The sequence below is a fragment of the Myotis myotis genome, unplaced genomic scaffold (assembly GCF_014108235.1).
Source record: "Myotis myotis isolate mMyoMyo1 unplaced genomic scaffold, mMyoMyo1.p scaffold_m19_p_17, whole genome shotgun sequence".
Classification (NCBI taxonomy): Eukaryota; Metazoa; Chordata; class Mammalia; order Chiroptera; family Vespertilionidae; genus Myotis; species Myotis myotis.
The window spans coordinates 34,218,008-34,245,581 of NW_023416321.1; the positions used below are offsets into that span (position 1 = coordinate 34,218,008).

General features: G+C 45.8%; 1 protein-coding gene across 7 annotated transcripts in view; it reads left to right on the forward strand.

The window, feature by feature from the left end:
- The window catches only part of VPS53 (VPS53 subunit of GARP complex), a 191,345-nt gene extending 164,586 nt beyond the window's left edge, over positions 1 to 26,759 (forward strand). For 4 of the 7 annotated variants that reach the window (XM_036340926.1, XM_036340925.1, XM_036340923.1 and 1 more), the window contains exons 22-26: positions 2,177 to 2,325; positions 8,638 to 8,707; positions 19,514 to 19,651; positions 21,991 to 22,095; positions 22,559 to 26,759. In XM_036340926.1, coding sequence (XP_036196819.1) covers positions 2,177 to 2,325; positions 8,638 to 8,707; positions 19,514 to 19,651; positions 21,991 to 22,095; positions 22,559 to 22,729 — 633 coding nt within the window. In that variant the 3' untranslated portion in view covers positions 22,730 to 26,759. Of the gene's footprint in view, positions 1 to 2,176; positions 2,326 to 3,160; positions 3,322 to 3,631; positions 3,734 to 6,137; positions 6,193 to 8,637; positions 8,708 to 19,513; positions 19,652 to 21,990; positions 22,096 to 22,558 lie in introns of those variants that run through there. The other 3 variants (XR_004972902.1, XR_004972903.1, XM_036340927.1) reach the window with 3 other exon arrangements.
- The last annotated feature ends 815 nt before the right edge of the window (positions 26,760 to 27,574 follow it).

Below are 27,574 nucleotides of genomic sequence, written 5' to 3' on the forward strand. Positions count from 1 at the left end.
TAATTTCTCCCCAGTAAAAAATTAGAAACCTTCTGTATCCGGAGCCTCACTGTGAAAACTTGCTCAAGACCTATTGTCTCTGGGCCTTGGTTTTCTTACCTGTAAAACGAAGGTGGAGGTTCCTTCCTGCTTTTGTATGGTTCTTTGTTTATACGTATCTGAAGCTTTTAGAAGGTAAATATCTGCTGATTTAAAGAAACATCAAGACAAAACATGTCACTTGAGCTTCCCAGGAGCTGGGGAATCATCTGTGTACAGTACGCTTCCTTTAAACACTTTCTCTCTGTATTGAATTTTTCCTCTCCCCAAGAGCTCTATAAAAACAGTGCTTTCTTGCCAGAGACATCAAGGCCTCAGAACTACTGCCCTCCTTCTATGAACACATTATATGGTTTGCGTTTGGCTTAGGATCTTTTCACAGACAGCCCAGCTCCATTCCGAGAGGCTGACTCAGCAGAGTTCCTCCAGCACATTCCCAATGTCGTCGTCGTCGGGATTGGAGGCCACCCCCGCCAGCCTCCGGGCAGACGATGCTGCCTCTCTTCTCCTGTGCGGACCCACGGGGAAGAGGCACTACAGCATCACTCCCTTCTCCATTTTGTTTATTTAAAACATATATACATATATTTATATTTTATTTCAGAGAGGAAGGGAGAGGGAGAAGGAGAGAGACAGAACATCAATGATGAGAGAGAATCATTGATCGGCTCCGCCTGCACACCCCCTAGAGCAGCGGTTCTCAACCTGTGGATCGCAACCCCTTTGGCGGTCGAATGACCCTTTCACCGGGGTCGCCTCAGACCATCCTGCCTATCAGATATTTACATTACGATTCATAACAGTAGCAACATTACAGTGATGAAGTAGCAATGAAAATAATTTTATGGTTGGGTCACCACATGAGGAACTGTATTTAAAGGGCCAGGAGGTTGAGAACCACTGCCCTAGGGGGATCGAGCCTGTAACCCGGGCATGTGCTCTTGATGGGAATCTAACCGGGACCCTTCAGTCTGCAGGCCAGTACTCTATCCACTGAGCCAAACCAGCTAGGGCTCTTCTTCCATCTTATTGTAGATGTTTTCCCTGCTTCTCCTCAGGTTGTCGGAGCTTGAGCAGAGCAGGTCTCATTTTGTCCACAGCCTGATTAGGACCACCTCAGTCCTCTCAGTGACCGCCTCTCTCCCGCCCTTGCTATCCACACAGTCCCTGGGCCTTTCCTGCCTGTTCCCGTCACTGTCTTGCCCTCTGACCTGCTCTCGGGTTGCCAGGGAGCCCTCTCCTTTTCTTTGGTTGCAATCCCAGCATAACCCCAAAGGTTTAGGAGAAAGAATCTGGATGTGTTATTGTGGAAAATGTCTCTGATACACAGTAGTAGAGAAGACAGTATATTGAACCTCGTGTACCCATCACCCAGCTTCACCAATCTTGTTTCATCTATTCCTTCCAACCCCAGGTTATTTGGAAGCAATTCTCACATCACATATCATTTCTGGTTTTTCCTTTTTTTAAAACTCCTGTCCGACTGGTGCCACTCAGTTGGTTGGGCATCATCCCATGCACCAAAAGGTGGTGGGTTTGATTTTCAGTCAGGGTGCATACCCAGTTTGTGGGTTTGATCCCCAGTTGGGGTGCATATGGGAGGCAACCAATCAATGTGATATTTCTCCTCTCGCTCTCTCTCTCTCTCTCTCTCTCTCTCTCTCTAGTTAATTTTAAGAACTTCTCCCAGTTTGTTTGAGAGAAAGGCATAAGTTAACTCTCATCCCAGCACCTTTCTGGCCTCCTAGGCCCCCAGTCTGCGCAGAGGTGGATGTACCTCCCCTCCCTCCCACAATCCCCTCTGGTGGAGCATCTGACAGAAGAATAGGATCCAGGCCACCTGCCTGGTGCGGGTTTCTAGCCACTCAGATGGGAAGGGAGACTGCTTCAAGCATGAGGGGGACAAGGATGGAAAAGATGCCTGAGTCACACCTCGCTGTCAAAGATAAGGTGGGCGAACTTGTTTTGATTCACAGTCCACTACCAACCTGGTAAGACATGTTCCCCGAAACAAAATGGCAGCCGTGATAGCAAGCTGTGGCCTCATTTCCACTCCTGGGCCCCTTCCCTGGGAACAGGTAAGGCTGTCCTCCTGTGAGGCATCTAAAGGCTTGTCCCGTCCTGTCTTTGTTTTCAGATGCAGTGGCAGAACGTGGAGCACGTTGGTGACCAGAGCCCCTATGTCACCTCTGTCATTCTTCACATTAAGCAGAACGTGCCCATCATCCGTGACAACCTGGCTTCAACACGGAAATACTTCACTCAGTTCTGCATTAAATTTGCAAAGTAAGTCCTGGAGCATTCTCATCACTGGGCTATTTGGGGCCATGCTCATGATCCAGGTGTCCCCACCTCCAGCCAGGGCTTATTCTGGTTGTGGCAGGCAAACTAATTTTTTTGTACCCAAAGAAGCATAGTAATAAATCTACTAAAGTCATAGATAACAGGAACAGCAATGTGATCACCAACCACGTCAAGGCAAATAGAAATGCGATGAGGGGATCCTGTTATTTGGAATTATGTGGAAATAACTATGTCCCCACCCCACGGTTTGAATAATTAAAATTCTTTTTCAGTGATTTCATATATACATTTTGTCTCCCCAATGAGATTATAAGCTTTTTAAGGGTAGGAACCATCAGTTCTGTTTCTTTTGACTCTTCTCTTCCTCCCTCATAGTAGCTATTACTGTGGCTCCAGAATTCATCCACTTGTGGATGTCCTTGAGTCCAGGGAAGGTACTAGAAATTAGGACGGGAGAGTCAGGGAGCAAGCACTGAGCTGATGTCTTCCTACCGCATCCTGGGGTGCGGCCATTTCGGCTTGGTGTGTTGAAGCAGGGAAATAGTTTAGTCAGCGTCTGGCTGTAGCGCTATTTCCCCCGAGACCAAATAATGTAGAGGGTCAGTGCCTCCTCTGACCAATTATCAAACAAGCACTTTGGCAAACTCCTCAGGAAAGGGCTTCAGGAAGGTCAGCCCAGTCCAAGCTACTGTATTTGGGTTGTTCTCATCCAAGTCCCGAAGGATGATTTAGAACTCCAAGTTTCTGTCCTCCCCAAATATCTCCCTGTTTGTATTCAATTAAGGCTTTTCTTCTCCCTCACAAATAAATCCCTAAGGAACAACCATTATGGAGTGGCTGTGGCGTCAGCTTCAGTTTCCGGCTTGTCAAGAAAAGATCGAGCGGCCTCTCCAGGGAGGCGTTAATGTTTGCAGGGTGGCGATGGACCGGGATTGACATGGCCTTCGCTCTCCGGGCGCTCATTACTGTGTGCTGAAAGTATGGCTGATACATCATATGGTGACACTCCCCATAGCCCCTGGTAGAAACAGTATATCTGTGAACATTTACTGTGGCCAGAAATCTCCAGTGTGGTCGCATGGGGTCTGATTGAGCTAACGTTGAGTGAATTTACTCGGCTGGTCCCGGCACCAGCCTCACATTCTCTCAGAGCCCTTTCATTTTATTACTAAGCCCATCCTGGGCGAGCTGGGAATAGGATGCCCATCTCTCACATCTGGAAAAGTTTAGCCTGTGATCTAGAAAATGGCTTTCTGATTTAATCTGTGGTACCCTCTCATCCTTCTAGAATCCCAGTGGAAGATTAGAAATCTCAGAGGTGAGGGTTTCCCCAGCCAAGACCAATAGCTGCCACCTCACCCCGCCCCCCCTCCAGGGGATGGAGAAGCGCTTAGCAGTTACCCACCCCATTGCTGGTACTTTTCCTTAAAAAATATGTTCCTGGTCTCCCTATTTTCCTCACCCAGCCCAGTAGACTAGCAGACAGAGCTAGTTCAAGGGTACAGCTGAAGCCTGCTCTAGTGTAAAGTGACATAGGTTGTATACTACGTGTACCATTGCAATTAGTCACGGATTCAGTCTCACTTTCTTATTTGGCCTGACTCTGGTTTGAAGAATCCCTTCTAAATAGTCCCTATTCTCCCTCCTGATCAGCTATCTCTGGAGTTTAAGTTCCTTTCCCTTTAACTTCCTTTCCTCTCCCATCAATGCAAAGCTATGATGTTTTCTTTTGCCTCCGTTTGGTCTCTGCAGCAACAGCCTTTCCTGGTTAGACATCGAGATCACCCCCCTGAGTCCTAGGTTTGGCTCAGTGGCTAGAGCGTTGGCCTGCAGACTGAAAGGGTCCCAGGTTCAGTTCTGGACAAGGGCATGTGCCTAGGTTGCGGGCTCAACCCCCAGTAGGGGACATGCAGGAGGCAGCCAGTCAATGATTCTCTCTAATCATTGATGTTTCTATCACCCTGTCCCTCTCCCTTCTTCTCTGAAATCAATAAAAATGTATTTTTTTAAAAAAGAAGAAAAGCCCTGGCTGGTTTGGCTCAGTGGATAAGAGCGTTGGCCTGCAGACTGAAGGGTCCCAGGTTCGATTCTGGCCAAGGGCACATGGCTAGGTTGAGGGCTCGATCCCCAGTGGGGGGCGTGCAGGAGGCAGCCGATCAATGATTCTCTCTCATCATTGATGTTTCTATCTCTCTCTCCCTCTCCCTTTCTCTCTAAAATCAATAAAAATATATTAAGAAGAAGAAAAAAAGATCACCCCCTTGATTGAAACTACTAAGTGACTTCTTGTCCGCTAAGCTGATTCTCCTCTGTTCAGTTATGGAGATAATAAGACAAATCTCTTTATAGTCATTGGGAGGCTGAAATAAGAAGTCAGGTGTAAACTTCCTGATAGAGTGCTAGTGCCAAGCTGACATTCAAAAAGTGGTAGCTGCTATCATTACTATTTAGTATTTATTCAACATGCATTCAGTGAAGTACCTGCTATGACTCAGTCACAGAATTAAGTGCTTTGACTTGATAGACGTCGTCCCTATTTTCATTTGCCTTACAATCAAGTAGAGGGAAACAGACATGTGAGCAAATAAAGTAGGTTAGATGTTAGATGACAGGCCTGTGGACTCTAGATATGGTAGAAAGAATATAGTGACTGAGGAAAGGCTTTATAGAAGACATGTCCTTGAGCAGAGTCCAGGAGACATATGTACACTGACCCACCATGCCGTGGAGAAGAGCGTTCCAGGCAGAGGGAATGGTGTAAGCAACGGCACAGAGGCATTACGTAGCCCACAGAACCATGGGATCTGCAAGTAGTTCAGCCAGTTGAAGCGTAGGGTGCTGAGCATGATGAGGTTGGAGACAGAGAGTCTAGACAACCAGGAAGGCCTTGTCTGCAACCGTACAAGAGTTTTGATCAGAGGAAGGTCTTGAAAATATTTGCATTTGAAATAAATCCCTTTGGCAGAAATGGATTAGAAAGGATGAGGCTGAAGGCTGGGAGACTAGTTAGGAAACAATGGAAAGAGCTCCAGTGAGAAAGAGCAGCAGCATTGGGAGTGGTCGGAGGGGTGGATGTGGGAGTTTAGGGAAGAGCTGGTAGCTGATTGGATATTGGGGTTGAGAGCAGGGGAGCTGTCTCGGTAGCTCTCGGGTTTCTGACTTGGGTGAGTGGGTAGATGAGATCCAGTCTGCTGAGCCTGGATTCCGGGGCAGGGCTGCGTCGTGGATGTGCTGGGGTTGAGGTGTCACTGGGCCATTCCAGTGGGATGTCCGGTAAGTCATTAGATACTAGAGCAGGCACAAGCATACGGGAAAAGATGCAGAGAGATCAGAGAGGAAGGAAGTCACACGTCTGAGAGCAGCATTTAAAGAGTGAGAAGAGAGGTGCTAGCCAGCCTTTGTCTTGACCTACAAATCCTGCTTTGTTGCCATTGGGCCTCCTTTGGTCATGGGCCCTATGACACCTCCAGCTCTGTCACTGGACCTGGCCTTGATTATAGGCATTTGTAGTTCGCACACTTTCCATTCTGTACCAGCACAACCAGCTTTCCCTACTCAGGCCTCTATAATTTTTTCTTAAAAGCCCCCCTGACCTATTAAAGTTTCATTGTCTTTTTCCCCAAACAAGCATCATTATTAGTTCACTTGACCCAGGTTGCCCTTCAATCCCCAGTCAATTGGGGGAGATCATATAGTCTATTCCTGATCTGACAGTTATTCCCCTAACAATTACTTTCTGTTTTTATATTTAAGCCATAACTACCTCATGTATATGTCACTCTCATATCTGTTAGGATGTTTTCAGTTACTGGTAATAGAAGCTCTGACTCAAACTGATGCATACAGAAGGTAACCTTTCTTTTTTCTTTTTTCTTTTTTCTTTTTTCTTTTTTATTTTATTGCTTACAGTCTTACAAAGGGTATTACATATGTGTCCCTTTTTTCCCCCCGCCCTTGACAATCCCCTGGCCTCCCCTATTCCCCAGTGTCTTATGTCCATTGGTTATGCTTACATGCATGCATACAAGTCCTTTGGTTGATCTCTTAACCCCCTCCCTCCTGCCCCCCACCCCTCCCCGGCATTCCTGCTGCAGTTTGACAATATGTTTGAGGCTGCTCTGCCTCTGTATCTATTATTGTTCAAAAGTTTATAATGGTCTCTATTATCCATGAATGAGTGAGATCATGCGGTATTTTTCCTTCATTGACTGGCTTATTTCACTTAGCATAATGCTCTCCAGTTCCATCCATGCCGTTGCAAATGGTAAGAGTTCCTTCTTTTTTACAGCAGCATAGTATTCCATCGTGTAGATGTACCACAGTTTTCTAATCCATTCATCTACTGATGGGCACTTAGGCTGTTTCCAGATTCTAGCTATGGTGAATTGTGCTGCTATGAACATAGGGGTGCATATGTCCTTTCTGATTGTTGTTTCTGGTTTCTTGGGATATATTCCTAGAAGTGGGATCGCAGGGTCAAATGGGAGTTCCATTTTTAGTTTTTTTGAGGAAACTCCATACTGTCTTCCATAATGGCTGCACCAGTCTGCATTCCCACCAGCAGTGCACGAGTGTTCCTTCTTCTCCACATCCTCTCCAGCACTTGTCGTTTGTTGATTTCTTGATGATAGCCAATCTGACAGGTGTGAGATGGTACCTCATTGTTGTTTTGATTTGCATCTCTCGGATGATTAGTGACTTTGAGCATGTTTTCATATGTCTCTTGGCTTTCTGAATGTCCTCTTTTGAAAGGTGTCTATTTAGGTCCTTTGCCCATTTTTTGATTGGATTGTTTATCTTCCTTTTGTTAAGTTGTATGAGTTCCCTATAAATTTTGGAGATTAGGCCCTTATCAGATATGACATTGGCAAATATGTTTTCCCACGCAGTGGGTTTTCTCGTTGTTTTGTTGATGGTTTCTTTTGCTGTGCAGAAGGTTTTTATTTTGATGTAGTCCCATTTGTTCATTTTCTCTTTAGTTTCAAGTGCCCTAGGAGCTGTATCAGTGAAGAAATTGCTTCGGCATATGTCTGAGATTTTGTTGCCTTTGGCTTCTTCTAGAATTTTTATGGTTTCCTGTCGTACATTTAAGTCCTTTATCCATTTTGAGTTTATTTTTGTGTATGGTGTAAGTTGGTGGTCTAGTTTCATTTTCTGGCATATATCTGTCCAATTTTCCCAACACCATTTATTGAAGAGACTATCTTGGCTCCATTGTATGTTCTTGCCTCCTTTGTCAAATATTAATTGAGCATATTGGTTCGGGCAGATTTCTGGGCTCTCTATTCTATTCCATTGATCTATATGCCTGTTCTTGTGCCAGTACCAGGCAGTTTTGAGAACAGTGGCTTTGTAATACATCTTGATATCTGGTATTGAGATTCCACCTACTTTGTTCTTTCTCAGGATTGCTGCAGCTATTCGGGGTCTTTTTTTATTCCAGATGAATTTTCGGAGAGTTCGTTCTAGATCTGTGAAGTATGCTGTTGGTATTTTAATGGGAAGTGCATTGAATTTATAGATTGCTTTGGGTAGTATGGACATTTTAATGATGTTGATTCTACCAATCCATGAACACGGTATGTTCTTCCATCTGTTTATGTCTTCCTCTATCTCTTTTTTCAACGTCCTGTAGTTTTCTGAGTAGAGGTCTTTTACCTCTTTAGTTAAGTTTATTCCTAGGTAGCTTAATTTTTTTGGTGCGATGGTGAATGGGATTGTTTTTATAATCTCTCTTTCTGAAGAAGGTAACCTTTCTATTCCATATAAAGGCAAGGATGGTTGGTTCAGTGGTTCAGCAGTGTCATTAAGGACCAGGTTCTTTACCCTACTCTGCTCTCCTTGGGATTGGCTTCATCTTCAGAATGGTGGCAAAATGGCTGCTTTCATAAACAAATACAAGAATACCCTAAAGAAGGAGAGAGTCTTGCCTCAGCCATGCAGTAAAACCCTTCCCTCCAGTCTGATTGGGCCTGCTTAGAGCATGTTTCCATCTCAGGACCAACAACAGTTACCAAGGGAATCCCACACTCTGACTGACTGGGCTCACTAGAATTCAGCTCTGTAGTTTAGGAGGGATCAACTTTCCCCTGGCATCCCAAGGCCATGTGTACCTAAATACAACCAGGGCTTTGGCTGGGAAGAAAAAGAGAGCAGTGGATGCTGGTAGGCCACAGACTTGTCTCCTTGGTTTCTCAGTTCCCTGATGGAAGGAAGTGGTGCCTTGAATTTTTTTTCTGCAGTTTGTACAGAAGACAGAATAAGCCTAATTTGTCACTTCTTTTTTATCTACAGCTCCTTCATTCCCAAGTTCATCACCCACCTCTTCAAGTGCAAGCCAATTAGCATGGTGGGAGCAGAACAGGTGAGATGAAATTGGTGTAGGGTCTTTCTTTATGGCTTTGGTCGTAGATCCAACACATATCTTCCTAGTACAGATCTGCTCTGGAGAAATGAAATTGCTGATTTTCCCTAATTGGGCATTGATGGCTTAATTCAGTCATCTGTTTATTTTAAAAACTAAAGGCCTTAGTGCACGAAATTCGTGTACTGGAGGGAGGTTGTCCCACAGCCCAGCCTGCACCCTCTCCAATCTGGGACCCCTCGGGGGATGTCCAACTGCTGGTTTAGGCCTGATCCCACAGTCGGACATCCCTCTCACAATCTGGGACTGCTGGCTCCCAACTACTCACCTGCCTGATTGCCCCTAACTGCTTCTACCTGCCAGCCTGATCACCCCCTAACCACTTCCCTGCCGGCCTGGTCTCCCCTAACTGCCCTCCCCTGCCGGCCATCTTGTGACGACATGGGGGCGGCCATCTTGTGACCACATGGGCATGGCCATATTGTGACCACATGGGGCGGCCATCTTGTGTGAGGTCATGATGGTCAATTTGCATATTACCTCTTTATTATATAGGCTTTTTGTTGAGCACCTACCGAGTACCCAGGCATTGTTCTAGGTACAGGGTTAATGCCACAGTGAACAAGACAGAAAAGATCGCCCTAACTGGTTTGGCTCAGTGGATAGAGCGTCAGCCTGTGGACTCAAGGGTCCCAGGTTCGATTCCCGTCAAGAGCATGTACCTTGGTTGCGGGCACATCTCCAGTAGGGAGTGTGCAGGAGGCAGCTGATTGATGTTTCTCTCTCATCGATGTTTTTAACTCTATCCCTCTCCTTTCCTCTCTGTAAAAAATCAATAAAATTAAAAAAAAAAAGACAGAAAGATCTCACCTCTATGATATTTACATTCTAGTAAGAAAAGACAGATAATGTACAGTTTAACAAGAAATTAGAAGGTAAGTATGCTAACGTGTATAAAACTAAGTTATGTGAAAGAATATCTGGGGCTTGAGAAGGACGAGGCAAAGTCCAGGTGGAGGGAGCAGCAGAGGCTTGGATGATTTTTGGATCCCGTACTGGGGCCGAGACCACTTGAGAGTAGCAAAGAAAGGCTTATCTTTTTGGTACTGAGAAACCCTGTCCACCTCCCCCAGGAAGCCTTCCTTGATTAGCCTACTTCATTCACCTGGATGCTGTGCCTCAAGACATCTCTTCATAGGCTGTATCAGCTCAGCACTAATGAACTGAGTTATAAGCTACAGCAAAGTCATCTCTTTTCAACTTCCACCTACTCAGATTGCCCGAAGTGTGAGCAGATTGAGTTCAGAGAGCAGTTTAAGCTACTGTTAAAGAAACAATAATATTCAGCCCCTAATTCTCTAAAAAACATCTACTTAGATGCACACTATTCATATACTGATCATAAATGATTCTCATATATTCATTGAAATAAATCCTCTCCAGGCCTCTACCTAGCAATACTTAGTGAACCTATTTCAGTTACTTCTTTATATTTGAAAGAACTCAAACTACATTTTTAAGTAAGAAGTTTCTATAATTCGGGCCATTTCTAGAACTCCTGCTCTTCCATCAAATTAGTTACCTTGGTAGAGGCTCAGCCCTCTCCCAGCTCAGTGACTTGCCCTCACACTGGGCTCTTGGCTGTGCTGGTCCAGCATGCCTCAGGAAGACGGCAAGTTGGCATGTGCCCCAGTGCATCATGGGGCTCATGAAGCATCAAAGCCGGAGATGTGATCTCTGTGAATATCAGGAATCTCTCGAATCTGATAAGTTCTGTATTCTTTGTGGGTGAGTGGCCTTCCTAGGTTATGAAAAGGCAGGATGGTGTGAGCATTAAGGTCATGAGCTCCAGAATCACAGAGGTCTGAGGCTGAATCCTGTCTGTAGCATAGCAGCTGCTTGTCCTTCGGCGAGTTCCTTAACCTCCCAGCACTTTAGAGTTCTCATCTATAAGATGGGGATAATCCTAGTACCGCCTTCCAGGGTGGTTACAGGGATGAAACAGATAATGCACCTAAAGTGCTTGGCCCAGTGTCTGGCATGGGACAAGCCCTCAACACATGCCAGCTCTTACTGAGTTAAGCTTCCTCAGATCAGGGAATGACTTTGTTTCTGCTTTCATTTCCCACCTCCCTGCAGAGTAGCATCTAGCCAGTGTTTGCTGGCTGTCTGGCTGGCCAGCTTTGACCAGAGTCAAAAATAAAGGGGTGGGCAAAAGAAGGTTTACAGTTGTAATACAATAATTAATAAATAATAACACAAGAATAAGCTGTTTTATGTCCTCACAACGGTAAACCTACATTTGCCCCACCCTGTATTGTCTCAGAAAAATGTCCTGGGAGGTTGCATGGATTCCGACACTGACTGTGTCTGTAGCATTTCAGTGACTCTTGCATATCATAAGCATAGAACTAATTCTCTCCAATAGAAACAGCAGCCTAATGGCCCAACATGTTGTCTCATTAGCACATGGTTCATTAGCTCATGGCTACTGGGAATTGATTCTGCTCACCTCACTGTTGTGTGTAATCAGAGAGGATGCTGGGCGATTAGATCGGTGTATCTGGAAGAGGCTTCAGCATTCTCAGTTACGGGGTTTCTGTCTCCAGACATGATGAAGCCACTGGGACACATTTGACTCGTTGGGAACATGTTTCCAGAGAGTGCAGCTTTGCCCAGGCCTCACTAGCTGACTTAGTGTCCGATAACCATGGTATTTTCATATCGTCACATAAATCCAATATCATATCTATTTTCCCCAGACTTTCTCTTCTTTAAAAAGTATGTTAAAATAATCAGCTCAGTTTCAAAGCTCGTATCTTCAGAAGAATATCAATTTAGCCAGTCTTGACTCCTGCTTTGAGATATGAATGAGAAAACCATCTGCGAAAGTGAAGTTTTACTTTCTCAGACAAATATGAGTGGGGGGTAAGGAGCCTGGGCCTCAGCAGGCCCAGCCTGGGGGAGGGCATTCTGCCTCAGGTCTTGTAGTGGCTGGAATCCAACCTTTAATAAAAACTGTGAAATGCTAAGCTAAGGTTTAGCCCAATCTCAGCTGCCTCTGCTTCCCCACACAGGTACTACACCATAAATTTAGATTCTACTTTAATGCTTGTGCTGAAAATAGGGATGGAGACATTTTTCTCCTCTTCATTCTCTCCCTGATTACTGTGAAAGTGAATTCTTTATCTGGGGCCCTCGAGTCCTCTTGAGCAATTGCAAAGGCATGTAGAACTGAACCATACTGGTATTTGTGATGCTTCTTGCTAGTTGTGATTTTCAGAGAATCTTATGGGATTTGCAGGGTCATTAATTAGTCTTATGGCCATGGTATCTATGACTGAGTGTACAGCAGAAATGGAATCCATTCGCAAAACTTACCATAGAGGAAGCAGCACTATATGGTGTAGGGAAGAGAGCCCTGAGACTTGGGGTCCAGTGCTCCCTCTGCTGTTAATGGTCCCTTTGATCAAAGCAGTTGCTTCTCTGCTTTGAGCTCAGGTTCTTTGTGTTCAAATAAGAGCACTGAACAGACACTCTCATACACCCCTCCTAGTCTGTCATAAGATGGAGTCTAAATATTTAAAGCAACATTCATGTCTGCGAAGTTATCTCATTTTCCTTTGTGTTATCTTTATATCTTATATTGACTTTTTATTATGGTAAAACATATAATTTACCATTTTAGCCATTTCTAAGTGTACAGTTCGGTAGTATTAAGTATATTCACATTGTTGTTTTACCATCCCCACCTCCAGACCTTTTTCATCTTCTCAGACTGCAACTCCATTCCCATTAAACACTGATTCCCCATTCCCCTCCCCCACCTCCTTGCAAACACCATTCTACTTTCTGTCTCTGTGACTATGACTGCTCTAGGAACCTCATATAAGTAGAATCATGTAATGTCTGTCCTATGGTGTCTGGCTTATTTCATTTAGCATGTCGTCAAGGTTTATCCATGTTGTAATATGTTTCAGAATTTTCTTTTTATGGCTGAATAATATTCCATTTGATCATACTCACTTTTAAATTCACATAATTCAAAACCATATGTAAAAAATATGTTTAGAGAAAATTTTAGACATTTTTTAAAAGCCCAAGCACCAAGGACAGAGAAAGGAGAATCAGGTGATTGTACACATGGCAGTTGGAAAAATGAGCAAGTACGATGGTTATTCTCAGGTTCAGTTCTTCCCAGTAAATCTCCAGGTGGCAGAGTGTTTTTAAGCACTCTTTTAACAAAACAAAACATGGATTGATAAAATTTAATTCCCATATTCACGACAGATTTAAAAGTTTAAATTCCCATATTCACGACAGATTTAAAAAATCTTAAACTAGAGACACAAGGAAATTGTTAAATCTGATAAACGGTAAAATACAAAAATCTTAGGAGAGGATGTGGATTACATGGGTAAATTCATTTGTCAAGATTGTAAAATTGCCGAAACCGGTTTGGCTCAGTGGATAGAGCGTCGGCCTGCGGACTGAAAGGTCCCAGGTTCGATACCGGTCAAGGGCATGTACCTGGGTTGCGGGCATATCCCCAGTTGGAGATGTGCAGGAGGCAGCTGATCGATGTTTCTCTCTCATCGATGTTTCTAACTTTCTATCTCTCTCCCTTCCTCTCTGTAAAAAATCAATAAAATATATTAAAAAAAAAAAAAAAAAAAAAGATTGTAAAATTAAGAATTGTGGGGTAAGAAAGCAGCCACTGGTAAGGCACAAGCGTGGTCATGTGGTTGCTGGTCACTGCTGCCACCCTTCCCGCCCTGTTCTTTTTCTGGTTCGTCCAACTGGTTCCTCGAGCACCCAGCAGAGACTGAGGGAGAGAACAGGGCTGGGAAGAAAAGAAAAGAATTGTGGGTAAATAAAATACACATATAGTAAACACAGGATTATTTTACGTTGGGAATCTCTTAAGACTTGCTGAACATACAATTCATATTTCAAGGATTGCAGTATTCTATTTCTACATTTTTCATTAAAGGCATTTTTAAAAAAAAAACTCTAAAAAAAAAAAAGAATTGTGCATTTCAATGTATGTAAGTTTTACCTCAAAACTTGGCCCATCCATTTATCATATCTTGCACTGTCTGTTCTGTGCTTCCTCATTGAAGAACTTTGCAATACACATGGTTCTTTAGCTTCTGGGAGTATGCCTTCATCTTATCGACTCGAGCTTTTCATCACTACCGATAGTTATGGTGTCCCCCCACGAGTAGGAGGTGCTTTAGGAAGGAAACCCCACTAAGCTTCCCATTGCTGGATAATGATGACCTTTCCCAAGCATAGCCCTGGCCAGCCCTGTACCCCAGTAGCCCTTTAAAAACATGAACCACTAACCCCAAAATTATCTCTAAGACTCCAACAAATTTGGCCAATGGCCCCCTCTTGCCCAGTGCCTCATGCCAAAGGAGATGAACTCTTAGCTATTCTCAAATATAACAATCAGCAGATTTTCAAGATAAATGGGGTCTTTCACCTTCACTTCCCACAGACAACTAGTCTGTCAGACTAGGTCCTGCCTTTTCTGGCTGCATTGCTTTATGTAAAACATAAGACCAAGATTTCTCTCGCTTCAGCTGTCTGGTGTGGACAGAATTTTATTGGTTGGCCAAGGATTGCAAATGTCATATTTCCAGGTATGGGAGACGGTAGAAAATTATGTCTGGTTCATTCAAAACGCTTTCTGTCATAAATAAGTCTATGTAGTTTTTTGTGTATATATCTCTGAGAAGTAGAAAGTATAGAAAAAATAGAAAGTTTCCCATTAAGTTTTTAAATATAATCATTGATTTTCTTTCCTATCAACAAAAGAAATATTTTCAGTTAACAAAAGTATAGAAAATGTCAAGCATACCAGCTCACCACTCAGTCAAATCTTAATACGCTTCCACATTTGCTCCAGATTTGTTTTATATAAAGTAAAATCACCACAGTTATTGCTGAAGCCCCCTGGGACCCTATCCTGCCATTCCCCTCCCTGCATACCTAGAGGTAACTACTCTTCTGATTTTGATTTTTATCATTCCCATATGTGTTTTGATATGTTACATATATATTCACAAATGATATTTAATTTTGTTTTACATATATTTGAACTTTATAAAAATGGTACTTTGTATATCATTTCCCCACTTGCTTTGTTTTGCCCAACATAATGTTTTTTGAGGTTTAACCATGTTGATATATGTTGTTTGAGTTCATTCATTTTAATTCCGGTATCATTCCATTGCATGAATGTGCCACCATTTGTTTATCCATTCTACTGTTGATGGATATTTTTAGGTTATTACAGTCTTTTGCTTTTACAAACAGTGGATGCAGGAAACATTTTTTAACATGGGCAAGAATTTCTCTAAAGGATATGGGTGCTGTGTTGTGGGTTATGCACAACTTCAAATTGTGTGTGTGTATTACTGAATTTTACCCTAAGTGCTTTAATTAATTTATACTCTCACTGTAGTATGAATTTTCTTACACTATATCCATGCCAACACTTGGTATTATCAACCGTTTACTTTTGCCTATCTGATGAGTATGAAATGGTATACAATTGTGGTTTTAATTTGCACTTACTGGGTTATTGATAAGGTTAACTATTATTTCACATGCCTTGTGAACACCTGAGTTTCTGTTTTTGTGAATTGTCTCTTCAGATCTTTGTCCCATTATTGTTGTTACTGTTGCTTTGGGGTTTGCTGATATTTTATGGGTTTACTAAAATCTGTGTGTGTCTTGAATATTATTTCTTTGTCAGTATTGCAGATACTGTCTCCCAGTTTCTGCTTTTACTTTATTTTGATACAGACTTATTTTAAGTAGATTTTTCTGTCTTTCCTTTGTTTCACATTCTTCTCTACCCATAGTAATAAAAATAATCTTTATTTTCTTCTTAAAGTTTGTCTTTTTATATCTGGGTGCTTGATCTACCTGGAATTTAGCTTACTCATTCTTTTCTCTTCTTTTTTTAGTATATTTTTATTGATTTCAGAGAGGAAGAGAGAGAGAAACATCAATGATGAGAGAGAATCATTGATTGGCTGCCTCCTGCACGCCCCACACTGGGGATTGAGCCTGCAACCTGGGCATGTGCCCTGACTGGGAATCAAACCATGACCTGGTTCATAGATTGACACTCAACCACTGACCCATGCTGGCCAGGCTTACTCCTTCTTTAGAGGCATGTACACCTACCTCTGAAGAAGAGAGTGGCTCTGGGAAGTGTTCTAATGTTGAGCTCTTTGTGTGGGCCTCGGGCAGCCTACACTCATCTCCCCTCTGCATACTTGAGTACCTTTCTCTGTGGGCCTACGGCCTTTTCAAAAAGCAAATACTAGGAAAGTAAGAATTTCCATATCTGGAAGCCTAGAAAAATCCAAATGCCCTAGCACTTTCCTGGTCTGCAGTTGAATGACCTCCAGAGTTTAGGGCATTGGCCACATTACTACGTGAAATTGTTCTTCCTTTAGTGTATCTTCCTCACCATTTTTTAAAATTGAGGCTTTTTTTTTTTTACAGAAGTTTAAGGTTCACAGCTAAATTGAGGGGCAGGTAGAGAGTTCCATATGCCCTCTGCCCCCACACAGCCTCTTCCATTATCAGCGTCCTCAGCAGAGTGGTGCATTTGTTGCGATTGATGAGCCTACCTGGAAACATCATTATTAACGCAGAGTCTGTAGTTTACATTAGGGTCCACACTTCGTGTTGTACATTCTATGAGTTTGGACAAATGTATAATGATGTAGCCACCATTATAGCATCGTACAGGGCAGCTTCACTGCTCTCAACATCCCCTCTGCTCCACCTGTTTGTCTCACCCACCAGCCCCAACTCCTGGCAACCACTCATCTTTTTACTGTCTCCATAGTTTTGCCTTTTCCAGGGTGTCATAGTTGGAATCCTACAGTATGTACCCTTTTCAGACTGGCTTCTTTCATTTAGCGGCATGCATTTAAGATTCCTCCATGTCTTTTCATGACTGCACTGCTTTTTAAAGAGCAGAATAATACTCTGTTTTCTGGATGTACCACAATCTATCCATTCAGCTACTGAAGGACATCTTGGTTCTGGCAGTTATGAATAAAGCTATTAAAAATCTCTGTGTGCAGATTTTGTGGGGACATAAGTTTTCCCCTCCTTTGAGTCTTTCCCTAGGAGCAGGATCGCTGAGTAACAGTCCTGTTTCAGATGTGCCTTTTGCAGATGTGTCCCCAGTCCGTAGCTCGCCTTCTCATGCCCTCAACAGTGTCTTTTGCAGAGGATAACTTCTTCATTTTAGTGAAGTCCAGCCTATCAGTTATTTCTTTCATGGGTCATGGCTTTGAGGTTATATCTAAAAAGTCATCACCAGCTGAAACCGGTTTGGCTCAGTGGATAGAACGTCGGCCTGCGGACTGAAAGGTCCCGGGTTCGATTCTGGTCAAGGGCATGTACCTGGGTTGCGGGCACATCCCCAGTAAGAGATGTGCAGGAGGCAGCTGATCGATGTTTCTCTCTCATCGATGTTTCTAACTCTATCTCTCTCCCTTCCTCTCTGTAAAAAAATCAATAAAATATATTTAAATAAATAAATAAATAAATAAATAAAAAGTCATCACCATACCCAAGGACATCTAGGTTTTCTCCTCTGTGATCCACTTTGAATTAATTTTTGTGAAGGGTGTAAGATCTCTTCTTTTTTATTTATTTTTTATTTTTTTGCATGTAGTTGTCCAGTTGTTCCTGGAGCATTTGCTGGAAAGACTGTCTTGCCTTGCTCCTTTGTGAACGATTAGCTGACTATATTAGCGGGGTCTGTTTCTGGGCTCTCTGTTCTGCTCTGTTGATCTGTTTGTCTATTCTTGCACCAATAACATACTGTCTTAACTACTGTACCTTTATAAAAAGTCTTGAAGTCAGGGTAATGTCAGTTCTCCAACTTTGTTCTTCTCCTTCAATATTGTATTGGGTTTTGGGGTCTTTTGTATCTCCATATAAACTTCAGAATCAGTTTGTCAATACATCACCATATTTTGAGAATAATATTTCCATTTAAGTTATTCCAAGTAAAACATTAATATGTTCTCCAAATTTTATACTATTATCAAAATTATAATCACCATGACCATTCATAGTGTCTACCTTTAGTCATTAGTTCTCCCGTCTGTAAGAAAATGCAGGGAGAAGGAGCACCTGTGAGTGTCCTAACGCCCAGGGGTCCCTTTTCATCCCTGCTTGATATTGCTATGCAAGGCTTTCCTAGAGGAGCCAGCAGTGCAGATAGAGCAAGCCTTGTCCTGAACATAAGATTGGCCATCAGAGTGGTGGTGGTGGTGATGGGACTGTCACCCCACTGCTACCTTGTCTGGTTGGTGGGCATGTGATTCCATTCTCCTAGACCAGTGGTCAGCAAACTGCAGCTTGGCAAACCGTGGCTCGCGAGCCACATGCAGCTCTTTGGCCCCTTGAGTGTGGCTCTTCCACAAAATACCAGCTCTTCCACAAAATGCCGACTTCTGCGCACGGGCCACAAAGTTTCAATCGCACTGTACGTGCGTGCTCGCACGTGGTATTTTGTGGAAGAGCCACACTCAAGGGGCCAAAGAGCCGCATGTGGCTCATGAGTTGTGGTTTGCCGGCCACTGTCCTAGACTATCTGAACAGGCCACAGTGTATTAGGCTTCAGCCATACCAGTGCCCCCTGGTTGTCAAGAGCAGCAGCATGTGAGCAATACACCCGCCATCAGCAGGAAACAGTATGAGGTCGAAGCCAACGCTGCCCTGAGGCACCTAACCTAGGCAGCTGGGGAGGGAGCTACAGCCTGTCCACCTGTCACCTGACCCCACCCATCCTTCGAGATACTTTTAGCAAATTATTTAACCTCTGGGCCTTTGATTTTCTTATCTATAAAATGGGAATAGTAAATACCTACAGGTCAGGGTCTTATAAAGACATTCCTAGCATCTTTCCTGGCAGTTGGTGGGCAATCAGGAAAGTTGACCTCCTTCCAAATAGTTAGCATTAAGGAGAACAACAATAACAAAGGGCAGATTGTTCTAAGAGACTAATATTTAAATTTGGCTTTATCTCCTACATCCTCACTAGCGTTCAGAGAAATTCAAAATACAGCAATACTGAGTACCGTTTTTGCCTGTTGAATAAGCAAGACTTTTATGAGTTTTCTGTGCCAGGGAGGGTGAGTCTGCACCACTGGCAGATGTAAACAGGTACATTCCATTTGGAAAGCAGTTCAAGATATGTATCAAGAACCTCAAAAATGTTCTTGTCCTTTGATCTGTCCCAAAGACTCTCGCCTAAGGAAATGCGATTGATAGACCTGGAATTTTATGTAAAAAGCGATTCAGCACAGCATTCATTATTTATAATAAAAATCTAGAAACAAATTATAGGGGAATGGTTAAATATGTTAAAGTTACACACAGAGAAAGTACTCTATAACCCTTACAAATCACGATATTTAAAGACTGCTAAGATGGGAAAATAGAATTCAAAAACTTCATATACTGAGTGGAAAAAACAGATCATAAAACTATGTACAGTGTAATTTTAGTTTTTTTATACATCCATACAGACTGGTAGGAATCATACCACATTGTTACTGTGGCTTCTTGTTACTTTTTTCCTGGGTAATGGGAGTTACAACTAATGTGTTTTCTTTTATATTTGTTTATTTTCCAACTTTTCTCCAGCGAGGATTATTACATTTAAAATCAGGACAATGTTATTAATCAGCATGGGTACACAGGATGTTGTTGTCCATGGGAAGTGACTAGTAATATTCTGCTTTGCTCCCACAGCTGCTGCTGGACACCCATTCCCTGAAGATGGTCCTGCTTGATCTGCCTTCCATTGGCTCCCAGGTGGTGAGGAAAGCGCCTGCCAGTTACACTAAGATTGTTGTGAAAGGCATGACCCGGGCGGAGATGATCCTCAAGGTAGGGCCTGTGTCTCCTTGTCAAAGAGGGCTGGTTGCCTGATTGCTTATTCCAAGGAGGACTGGTTTTGAAAGCACGGATCAGCGCCTATCCCCGCCAGTCCCAAAGGATTGTCCACATTCTTTGGCGGGACTAGGATTTGGCCTCATCAGACATTGTTGAAAATCAGTGGACAGTTCCTTGGGGGTCAGTAAATCTTCCTGACAAATGAATTCTTCATTGTAATGGGATTCCCTTGTAGTAAGATTTGGCCAAGATTGGAAGTTAGGTGGGTGTCTGAGAATCAGTGTCTAAGTCAGGGGTCTCTTTGCTGCTCAGCAGGAATTTCCAGCCCAACTCTCAGTTACTCCCTTTCACATAAGCCCTTTGGCTTCCAAACTCTGCAACTTGACAAGAACTCTGAACAGATGTTTCAGTAACTGACTAATCAGCGAATGGGCTTTCTAAAGCCCCATTTAACAAAATATTATATGTGGGGTGATGTTGCGAATGGCTGAAGCTTTAAGCATCTGCATCAGATTTTCACCTGTACTTGTTGAGAAGAGAGGGAAGAAAGCTATAGAACAAATGGAACTATCAGGGAATGCTCCTAAAATTCCAGGGCCTGCAGGCTCTCCAGGTCTGTCTCCCAAACAGAATGACTCCGATGACAGCGGGAGGAAAAGGAGCAGTGGGACCTGAGACAGGAGGTGACCAGGAGAGGGTCCTGCACGGACCTGCAGCTTCTGGCCCGAGGAAATGGGAGGCAGCCTGATCAGCAGTCTCCTGCAGCCAGTTCACTCCCAGGGGGCAGAGCAGAGTTTGCAAATTATCTGCTGAGGATTTCTTTCTCCTTTTAATTTTTTTAGCTTTTTGCAAATAACATATATTTTCTCCATGTTTCCTAAGTATAATAAAATATCACCCTTAGTGAATTTGTACCTTAGGTACAAATATTTATAAAATAATGAACACCAGTTTCCCCAGATTAGCGTGAGAGCGAACACATGCTGAAACAATTGTGATTTTATTCCCTGACAGAAAAACAATCTTGAGTATATTTTAATGGCTAAAAAAGAGAGTCATTCAAGTTTCATGTTTATTAAAAAAATGTGACTTTATCTTTGCTTCATGAATTTTGTACTTTGAAATGGAGGAATGACATTTAGACATTTCTGCAGAGAATTTCTGAGTGAACTACTCCTTGCCACTCTGAGTTCCATGCTCAGGAATTCAAAACAAAGCCAGTCTGCTGGAGGAAGAGAGCCAGACACTGCGTTTAAAACCAAGTGGAAACGAATGCGAGGACTGGGATGCCATTACTTCCCTTCGGCTTGTATATTACTCGGATGCAGTTAAATGAAGTTCCAGATTTAAGTCTTGAAAAGAGTGAGGCAGCTTTGGGGTTTTTGATTTTGAGAAAATCTACTTAAGTCAGTGCCTTTTGTTTCCAGTCCTCAGGAACAATGATATGTCAAGACAAAACGAGCAGGTACCACAAAACCACAAACTATCTCAAATAGGAGATCCTCTAGCACAGTGTTTCCCAGATGGTCCTGACATTTACAAACATCATCTGGGACCCAACCCCGGCCCTCAGAATCTTCAGAGGAGGGGCTTAGGGATCTGCACTTAAAAAGCCGTCTAGCCCTAGTCGGTTTGGCTCAGTGAATAGAGCGTCGGCCTGCGGACTCAAGGGTCCCGGGTTGGATTCTGATCAAGAGCATATGCCCAGGTTGCAGGCCCGATTCCCAGTAGCGGGGGTGCAGGAGGCAGCCGATCAGTGATTCTCTCTCATCGTTGATGTTTCTATCTCTCACTCCCTCTCCTTTTCTCTCTGAAGTGTCTGTCTCTCTCTCTCTCTCTCTCTCTCTCTCTCTCTCTCTCTCTCTCTCTATATATATATATATATATATATATATATATTTTTTTTTTTTTTTTAAGCACAGCCGGCGTGGTTGAACATCGGCCTGTGAACCAGATCATGGCTCGATTCCCGGTCTGGGCACATGCCCGGTTTTGGGCTCGATCCCCAGTGTGGGACGTGCAGGAAGCAGCCAATCAATGATTCTCTCTCATCATTGATGTTTCTCTCTCTCTCCCTCTCCCTTCCTCTCTGAAATCAATTAACAAAATATATTATTTTTAAAAAGAGCAGTCTAGGTGTTTATGACTCAGCACCTTTAGGAAACATGGCTCTAGCATGTTGAGGTGAAATAGGCCATCAGGACGTTTCTGCATTGAGGCTGCTGCTGCTGTAAGGATATCTTGCAGAGTCCACTTTGTGGTCGGCTTGCAAGTGAGACTTGCCCTCTGGCCTGAGCTTTCCCTGAGAACCTGCTCTTGTCTCTCCCTCGTAGGTAGTGATGGCCCCTCATGAACCCTCGGTGGTGTTTGTTGACAACTACATCAAACTCCTTACAGACTGCAACACAGAAACCTTCCAGAAGATACTGGACATGAAGGTTAGTTCGGGGTCATGTTTGGTCCACAGGCACAGCCTTCTCACACCCCGTGGTTCTTAACTGGGCCCTGGGAGCTCTCTCAGAATGCCGGTGCCTGGCCCCACGCTGCAAATCACATGCCCAGAAGCCTTTTAAGGAGAGGGATCCCGGCATAAGACCTTCCTGATTGCCTCCACGCCCATGGAGGACTGCTGCTCAGTGGAAGGAATGGACTGAAGGGGGATATTACCTCCCCTCCCTGTTTACCTGTCCTTTCTCTCTCAGCCTCTTCTTTCTCCTACCCTAGTACCTGCTTTTGATCCCCTGCTTCTCTCCCTGGCTACTGCCTAGGAAGAAAGTGTAAATCCTCAGCCCCCAGGAATGGGAGTTTTCAGCCCTCGGCCACGAGCATCCCGGATGCTACACTTGCCCCCCGGGCCTTCCTGGGCCCCTCACATTGTCCTCCTTTCTCTTTCAACCTCAGGGGCTGAAGAGGAGCGAGCAGAGCAGCATGCTGGAGCTCTTCCGCCAGCGGCTCCCCACCCCGCCCGCAGGGCCCGAAGCCTCCAGCTCTCTGTCCCTGCTGGCTCCCACACCAGAGCAGGAGTCTTCTCGCATCCGCAAACTGGAGAAGCTCATTAAAAAGAGACTGTAGGGCGCCGGCCGGCGGCCCTCAGCGCCCGGCTCCTGGGAGCCCCACCCTCCCGTGCTCAGCCGGACTCTCAGATGTCCATCTGGAAACTTCCCGGGACTTTTGGGTTGCTAGTGTGTGTCTCCCAAGCCCTGTCTTACTTCCTGTCCTAATCGGAAAAGCCCCGTCAGGGCCCGGTTAGCAGAAGGCAGTCTTGGTGGCTCTGGATCCTGCAGCAGAGGCAGGCTGGGTGAGCGGCCTTGCCCTTCACTGTTGTTTCTGGGCTGTTCTCACTGGTCCGTTGTCACAGGCTCCGTAGCCTCCCTCCCTCTGCAGCCATACCCTCTGGCCAGGGGCCCTCTTCCTCACATGCACCCATGCAGGCAGCTTCGGTGACCAAGCCTGGGTCTCCGCCTTCCTCCGTCGGCTGCTGTCTGAGGGGGCTCTGGGGCCCGGGTTCATGCAGTGGCAGGTGCTGGGTAGGAAACCGGCCTTTCTTTGTGACGGAAATGGAAGCAGGACTGCTCTTGCCTGTGAACCCCAGTTTGGGTACATACTTTGCTTCTGGTACTTTTCGATTGGCCAGGTTCTCCCTGTATTCTCATTTCTCACGCATCTCCAGCTCGCTCTCTATGTGCATCCGAGAAGATCCCCTGTGTCTCTCACCCAGGACGGCACGTGTCGGCCTTGGAAGCAGGTGCCCTCTGTGCCCTGGGCTCCTGGCCCAGCTGCGGGGCAGACCCATGTCTGACGGAGAGAGTTCCAGGCTGGGCGCACTCACTGTTTGACAGAAGGTTATTTCCTCCGTTTCTTTATTCCTACTCTACGCCTGACTTCGAGGGGAGGAGTGGCCTTTTTCCTAGAAAAATGTCCTAGGCTTTCTCCTTAGATGAAGCTCGGGGGCAGCCCAGGCGGCCTCTAATTCCTTTCCTGCCCCTCCATGTTCAAATCCAAAGTACGTTGCAGGATCGCCTGAAAACAGCAGAGGCGATGCGCAGTGCCAGAGTGATGTGTTACTTTATGACCAACGGAAAGACCCAGGTCCTGAGGAGCGGACACTTACCTTAACCCCCACCTCAGGCCACCCTGACCTGGCCCTACCGTCCTGCCCTCCACGCTCTGGGCCAGCGCAGCTTGCAGGAGAGGATCGCCCCACAGGACTGTTTCAGTCTGCCCCTCACCCCGCGTCAGGAGGAAGGGTAACGGAGTTGCCCAGGTTCACCTGGTTCCTCCCGTCGACTGTGACCATGGCCTCAGAGACCGTCGTCTCAGCGTTTGTTCAGGAATTCTGAACGAGATGTTGGCAGGGGGGGCGAGAGCGAAGGAGGACAGTGGAGCTTCTTACAGAGGATGTCCACATCAGGCCCCAGGATAAAACTGGGACAGCAAATAGCACTCAGGAGAGAGGACGTTTCCTAAAAATTCATGAAACTGCCTGGCTGGCTTGGCTCAGTGGTTGAACTTCGATCTATGAACCAGGAGCTCACGGTTCGATTCCCAGTCAGGGCTCATGCCCAGGTTGCGGGCTTGATCCCCAGTGGGGGGCATGCAGGAGGCAGCCAATCAATGATTCTTTCTCATTGTTAATGTTTCTCTCTCTCTCTCTCTCTCTCTCTCTCTTCCTCTCTGAAGTCCATTTTTTAAAAAAAAATTCATAAAACTTGTGATAGCCGTCCAATAGGAAACGTTAAGGTTTGAAAATGTGACCAGAACCTGACTATGTCTGCCCTTCTGTCTTCCCACTGTAACCACTGCATCTGCCCCTTCCCCTCCATCAGCCTCTCGCCCAGACTCCGCCTGTGGCCCAGCTTTCATCCTGTGCCTCGTTTCTTCACCCGCTTCCAGCTGTTGTTGCTAGTGCGTCTTCACGTACTGAGCAGCTCAGACTCGAGAACACCGAGAAGGAAGTCAGTGATGAAGGAAAGAGGTGTGGCCTCTGCTGAGCTCAACTAGAAAAAGATGGCTAGATAGGAAGAGTGCGGCTCAGTGGGCGGGTCTCGCGGTGCCCGCCGCTCCGGTGAAGCTCCACGGCAGCACTGATGGAGGTCACGTTCTCTGCCGCGTGTGCAGGAAGGGGCAGCGGGCCCGTCTCAGACAGCAGTCACTTCAGCCGTCCGTCGTCCACCTGGGAAGCCGGGGAGCTGCTGCACCTGGTTCTTGTCTCGCTCGGTGTCTGCAGATCCACACTTGTTGCTGGTTTGTTCACGGGGAGTCATTTTCTGGGTGTCTCCGTAGTGGCGCTGAGATGTCAAGCCCTGTGTTCCGCCGGTTGGTGGTCACAGCCAGGGAAGTTGCTTTCTTGATTTATTACGCTGTTGGTGATCTCCAGGGAGTCCCCGGATGTCAGCAGGAGTGTGTGGTAAATGTCTCGTTGATGGGGTCGGAGTGCTGCGTGTGCGTCCTGTGAGGACAGAGCACGTTTCTCAGCTGAGGGAATGCACCCCAATCCCTGGGGCTCGTGTTACAAACACAGACGCCGGGAGGTTCTCCATGAGTAACTGTGGAGGGGCCACGGGTGTACACCACTGCAGTAGAGACACTTGCTTTACTGAACGGTTCCGGTGGCACATTTTCATAAACGTGTGATTTTCCTGGCTCTCCAGGCAAGTGAGATGCCTGTGCAATTGACCTGATGCCAACACGGTGGAGTTCCTTAGCTGGAGCCAGTAGGTATCATTTACACTTGTGTTGACAGGAGGGGCCATGCCAGAAACTGCTGTCCCATCCTGATGAGGATTCTTCCTGTTTTGATGAGCCAACCCCAAAAGAAAGCTTATCTGTTACTGTCACTTCCAAATATAAGGGAGCGAACATTGGTAAAAACGGTAGCTAGCTGTTGTTAAGCTAAACTTAGGTACTGTTCGTTCCTCTGATTTTCTGTAGCCCCTTAAAAAACTTTGAAGTCACTTTAGGTGGTTAAAATAAATATCAGTAATTTGTCATTGAGAAAAAGTTCGCTGCTGCTCTTGTTATGGACAGAATTCCCGAGAGCTGGTTGGGCCAGGCCCAGGCTAGAGAAAGTTCGGTTTGGTCGTCACACGGAACCACACAGACAGGGCTGTTTTACCTCCGAGCTCAGCTGTGGCATTGAGGCTGACTGCCGGCACTCCTCCCCTCCTGACAAAGAACCAGTCCTGGGACCTGCCCACCTCCCAGAAAAGGGTGCCCCCTCTCCCACGCCGAGGGTGACTCCTCAGGGTAACCAAACAGGACTGAGAGCACTGCCAGTGACCACGGTGACAGTTCCCCGGGCGAGCGACAGGTCTGAGACTGCAGCCCGATGCCAGGGTGCCAGGGAGGTTCCACCGGCTCATCCTGAGCTGCCATCGGGCAAGGAAAATTAGCTCCCTGTTTATGGAATGTTCGGGAAAATGCCAAAAGCTCACAGCTGGGAGTGCAATCCCCCTGCCTAGGAGGAGAAATCAAAGTGCCGCGCTTGCTTGGGGGTGAAAGCGAGTGTCTCACGCTTGTCTGCGCCCCAGTGAGGCCCCTAAAAATAAAACGAGCCAGCGCTGCATCGGGCCACTTACTTCAACGAGGCCTGGGAGGGTACTGCTGCCTTTCACGCCGTAAATAGACGTCTCCAGGCTCATTCTAGTGGCTGTCAGCACAGACAGCCCCGGGCCTCGGCGTTCTGTACAGTTCTATACCTGTGCGCGATACCAGTTTCCTTAAAATGGAGAGATTGGTGTTTCGTGCAAATAGCTTTCGTTTCCCCCATCTGGAAGTAATTTCTTGGTGCATATTGGAGCATGAAATACTGCAGTTAATTAAAGCATTACTGGTTGTCATTTGCTAGGATGTATTTCCTTACTGTTGACAGAAAACAGAATGGACTATAGGAAAGAATTAGCAAGCCCAGGAACCTGGGGCTCCCCCGGCCCCCCCCCCCCCCCCCGGCGTCTGCCCTTCTCCCCGGTGAGGCTGTGCCCCTTCCCTGACGCCTCAGGAAGCCGCGCACGAAACATGCGTCCCTCGGCGAGGTCCCGGCACGTCCCGCCGAGGTGGAAACCTCTGTAACGATGTATAAAGCGCTCGGCTGCTGATTTGGAAACCTGGCGCTCTGAGTTTCTATCCTGTTGACTTTCCCTCCGCCGCCTACCGTCCCAATCCCAGCCGCTTTCCCACGGGCCTGCCCGGGATTTCTCCCCTGCGCGCAGCAAGCTAATCCCGCTTCCTTAATAACCGGGTGGGCACTGAACTTTGGGGGAGTCTGATGTTTCTTCCAGCCCTGGAAAGTCTTGCAGCGCTTCCATTAGCTTGGCTTCGAGATCATTACTCGTTTCCATCCTGGCTCTTCAGCAGCCCCCGCTTTAATAGGGGAGCCAGGGTTCAGTAGGGTGGGAAGAGAAACACTTCCGGATGAGCCGCCTAGGAGAGCAATGCAAGGTGATTTACCTGCGAGCTTTCCTCCTCGCATGTGTCCATCGGAAGCAAAAGCAGCCTGGGATGGGAGACGCCTGCGGACACCTGGTCTCCAGGTCTGGTTCCGGCACTTTGATGTTGCTCCAGTCGACCCTCTGAGCCTCAGTTTTCAGGATCTGTGAAGGCGATTATAACCACTAGAGCTGTGAGGCTCACACAAGACCGGGTTGTGTGCACATGCTCTGTAAGCCGTGCAGCAGTGTAAGACGTGACGTGTCCATTGTCACCGGCCAAGCCTGAACCACAAGCAGCTGGCCGCACTGGGTGGTTGGGGTTTAAGGCCGGGGGGCTGGCGGGCTTGAACACAGGGGCCAAGTGACCACATACCCTGCTGCTGCGTGCAGGCGGCATGCGCAGCGAGCCTCGGAATAGCCAGTCTCTGCCTTTTTAGGTCATGACTGTGATATCCAACGTATTCGAGAGTTTGAAGACTCTCCATCCTCT